The 4,093-nt window shown below is 48.9% G+C and overlaps 1 protein-coding gene across 1 annotated transcript; it reads right to left on the bottom strand.

Moving 5' to 3' along the window:
- Positions 1-6: 6 nt before the first annotated feature.
- Positions 7-4,071, bottom strand: LOC107081105 (Krueppel-like factor 15). Its single transcript, XM_015369318.1, has 2 exons — positions 3,039-4,071; positions 7-1,257 (listed from the first exon to the last, which is right to left on the bottom strand). The coding sequence occupies exons 1-2, from the start codon at positions 4,061-4,063 to the stop codon at positions 1,089-1,091; spliced, it is 1,194 nt and encodes a 397-aa protein (XP_015224804.1). The 5' UTR covers positions 4,064-4,071; the 3' UTR covers positions 7-1,088.
- Positions 4,072-4,093: the final 22 nt, after the last annotated feature.

Here is a 4,093-nt window from a genome sequence, read left to right as displayed (position 1 = left end):
CCACCACCAACACACTTCCTAGCAGACATGACGCTCAATCTGCTGACACCAGAAACCTGCTTTCTTTCAAACAGCAGCTAGATTAATTCTGTGGCGGTTTGAACACCTGCTGAGGAGGAAGCATCCCGGGATACCGTGGAAGGTGTGAATCACTGGGCCTGATGGGTGCAGTTACCTCCTCACATGGTTTTTATCCTATACTGGCCCAGGCCTAAAGCTAATCCACATGATTGTACAGTTAGCTTTTCTGTTAAACCTTCTGCTGCAGCTAAACACCAACAGAACCGTGGTGACAGTAAGTGCTACTATAATAAAGTCAGGGCAGTGCCTCAGGCTGCACCGTTGGGCACCACAGAAGTTGGCTGCACATTGATCTGCCGCTAACGACGAGCTTATAAATGGTGGTCCATGCAGAGGGGCGGCTTCCAACCCGTGGGGGTCCAGAACTTCTGGTTCAGCCTCTCTGCCAGGAATCACAGTTAATAAGAGCAGCTGTAGAAGAACAACGCTGGGATCAACAGAGGTTAGCGATCAGGACGAAAGGCAGCGAGAAAGAGTCCATGACTGGGCGACTCGGGCGCCCAGTCATAAAACATTAACTTGGGAATTTCTGCAAAGTTTGACCAAATTTAGAGCAAAATGAAGGAGCAGGTCGTTTCTGTTGAGCGCCGCCGTGCTTCACACTAACCAGGCCACATCAGGGAGAAACGTTTACATGCTTGTTGTGCAGCGGATCCCTGACATTTGGCTCCAAGGAAGACGGATAATTGGCCGAAGTAGAGAGGAGATTACAGATGTTCCCATTATTGGTTCAGTTCCAGGAGCTGTAGTGCAAGCAGTGGCTGGAGGAGGCGCCTCGGGCAAGATGGCCGCCTGTTATGTGTGCATCAAAGCAGGAAGTCTTGTTTCGGCTCACAGTTCATCCTGAGCTGATTGCTCTGTGTAAGGCGAGCTCCTCAGATGCAAACGGATGAAAGCAGGGAGGAGAGAGAGGAAGGGAAGCAGCCCGCTCTCTGGGTTCCTCACAGAGTTCTGCGTCTCAAAGCACCAAAGAGTCTCCCGGAGGCGGTCTGCAGCGAGCGGCGGCGTCAGACGGTGGCCCTGATCCCCCTGCCGGGCCTGGAGCTGCGGTGGACTTTAGTGTGTTTGGAAAGATGGTCGCTACGCGCAAACTTCTTCTCACACAGCGTGCACTCGTACGGTTTGATGCCTGAGTGAGAGCGGCGGTGGCGGGACAGCTCGTCGGATCGGGAGAACCTGGACAGAGGAGACAGGGCAAAGGTCACAGGTCACATGGTCACAGGTCACATGACTTTCATCATTTATACAGGAGATTAAATTCAACTTTAGACCCAACAGCTCAACCTTCTGTCCTTTCCTGCAAAATGGTTTAAGCTTTCTTTACCTTTTATACAGGCTGTCGTCATGACGACAGCATCATTGCAGTTTGTTCAGCTCTGCTACTGAAGCTGCTAAAGGATTTATGTTTAATAAAATATAACTCTCAATCTGAATGGAGCGACTTCCTATGGAAGAGGATTAGGGCCACTGAAAAAAAAAGTTTACTGATTTTTTTTTAATTTTATTTCAGTTTAACATGAGAAAAAAGTCAGAATTCTGACTTTTTTCTCATGTTAAACTGAAATAAAATTTAAAAATCAGTTTACTTTTTTTTTCAGTGGCCCTAATCCTCTTCCGTAACTTCCTCCCCTGCCACATCTGATAAATATTAAAGATACCAGCCGCCAGTAGAAGAGACACCAGTACCCTGCTGCTGACGCGGGATGACCGGATTAATCTCTGGTTTAAACTGTCCAGATCGACCTAAACAATGATTTATTAAACTATACAATGATCAGCTTTAACTTTAGCAGCCTTCTGAACTCCTGACACCGTAAAACCTTTTGATTTCTTTAGCAAGTGGCTGATGTCACTGAGGCGCGCCGATGATGTAATAACGAGCAGGAAGTGCGTTTAGAACGAGCGCCGTGTTCTTTCTGCACGCGGCCCCGCAGAGAAAAGCCTTTAGGACCTTCAGACTCGGAACGGTTCTGGAAATCTGTCAGGAAATCCAGGATTTTTCAGGAAATCCAGGATTTTCAGGAGCGGCCTTTAAATGTTATTAAGTTTACAGGTTTAACTGAAACTGATCAAAGTAACTTTAAAGTCTTCTTTCATTATTCTTATTTTTCTTTTGAATTACAATCAGGGCCGCAGTGGAGATTTTTTTATAAAAATGAGAATAAATAATGAGTTTTTTGAGAATGAAGTAAGAAATTTCACGAGAATAAAATCATCAAACCAAAAATCTGTTTCAGAAAGAAAGCTCCGCCCACCAGATGACAGCCAATCAGGCCACTGTCTCCGACATTCTGATCGTAATTTAAAGCTAAAAGACTAAATATTTCCTTATAACTGATGCTAAAGTATAACTTCCCATGATGCTCCACTTCATTATTTTAAAGAAGACAGCACTTCCTGTAAGAGTCGTCATGAAATATAACTTTATTCTACTAATATTAGGACTTTGTCGTAATGTTGCGACTTTATTCTAATAACATTTTGACTTTATAATGTTACTTTATTCTCGTATTTAAAAATAAATCTCTATCCTTGCTCAAATTCTCCGTCTCCTTTATTTCCTCGCAAACTTTTCCTATGACTTGATTTTATCAATGTGGACGTGTTGTTAGCAACGTTAGCAGTTAGCCACGTTTCATTTATTATCGTTTCCTTTACTAAAAATGGGTAAAACGTCACGTAGACTGTCCCAGGTACTGACTGCCTGCAGGTCGGTCCCTGGTTGATGGAATCTCTGTTTTTTTTTGGTGGAAAGAGAGGCAGCAGTGGAAACATTAAGGCTAACGTTAGCATCCGTGGCGGTCTGGTTTCAGCTGTCATGGTAAAAAGTTTAGTTTCTGAGTTTGCGACGTTTCTTTCACGGCAGGTCAAAGGTTTGCGTAAATAACTTTAACTCAACGTTCATTTTTCCGGTAAAACATCGGCTGCGTGTTTTTCTGCTTTTCTGTCTTACGTACTTCCAGCCGCAGTCCGGCCAGCTACAGGTGTAGGGTTTCTCCCCCGTGTGCCGGCGGAAGTGCGCCTTCAGATGGCTGCTTTTCGTGTACATCTTCCCACAGCCCGGGTGGGAGCATTTATGGACCCTCTCAGTGGGGGATGCCCTGCTCCCCCGGGGGGCTGCAGCCGTCAGGATGGCGGCCCCCTGACCGGCTCCCACCGCCGTGATCTCTAGAGTCCTTGTGGTGATGGGCAGAGGTGCGATCTTCACATACTTCTGGTCGGCTGATTTGTTATCAGCGGTTAGCGGCAACAGGGCGCCGGTGGGTGTGGAGGACACCTGGGGGGCCACCAGGGTGAGGTTTGGAGCCGTAGCCCCCTGAAGGCCCATGACCAGATGGGTGAGCCAAATGCCGCTCTGCGCTGATGGAGGAGATCCTGCTGGAGCCTGAGGCTGGGCCAGAGGTACCGGCTGAAGCTGGAGAACCACCGGAGCGCTGAGGAGCATGGGCGGGGCCACGGAGGCTGGCGAGGGGTTAGCTGGACAGGGAGGAGACGGCTCAGCCTGGCCGGGGGCGTATTTCTCTTCCTCGGGGGTCTCCGGGGAGGACGCCCCGACCGGCTTACTTTGACTCTCCGCTGAGGAAGATGAGGAGCTGATGAAGCTGCATGGCAGAGGAGAGGCTTCCTCCTTAACTTGTTCCATCTTTTCCTTCAGGAATTCCTCGATGTCCTCCAAAGTGGGGGAGAACGGGGAGGAAGGATGGAAGGAAAACTCGGGCAGATTAGGCTCCTCCTCCTCCTCCTCATCTGCCACGCCTCTGAAAATCTGCAGAATTAATCCTTTCTTTTCCTCCTCTTCCTCCTCTCCATCCTCCCTCTCTTCAGGGCTGGAACTCTGCATGGTCCCTTCATGGTCCCCGGCCCCCGGGCTGCTGCTGCTGCGGACCCCGTCCTCCTCCAGGAAGGAGAACAGGCTGCTGCTGCTGTCCCTGAACAGCTCAGACTCCACAGCCAGCGTCCTGCTGCTGCTGACGGACACCATTGATCCAGGCCTAGTGCTGCGGGGGGGGGG

This window comes from Cyprinodon variegatus, unplaced genomic scaffold (genome assembly GCF_000732505.1).
Source record: "Cyprinodon variegatus isolate N-32 unplaced genomic scaffold, C_variegatus-1.0 Scaffold2939, whole genome shotgun sequence".
NCBI lineage: Eukaryota > Metazoa > Chordata > Actinopteri > Cyprinodontiformes > Cyprinodontidae > Cyprinodon > Cyprinodon variegatus.
This window is presented reverse-complemented; position numbering and strand designations above follow the sequence as displayed.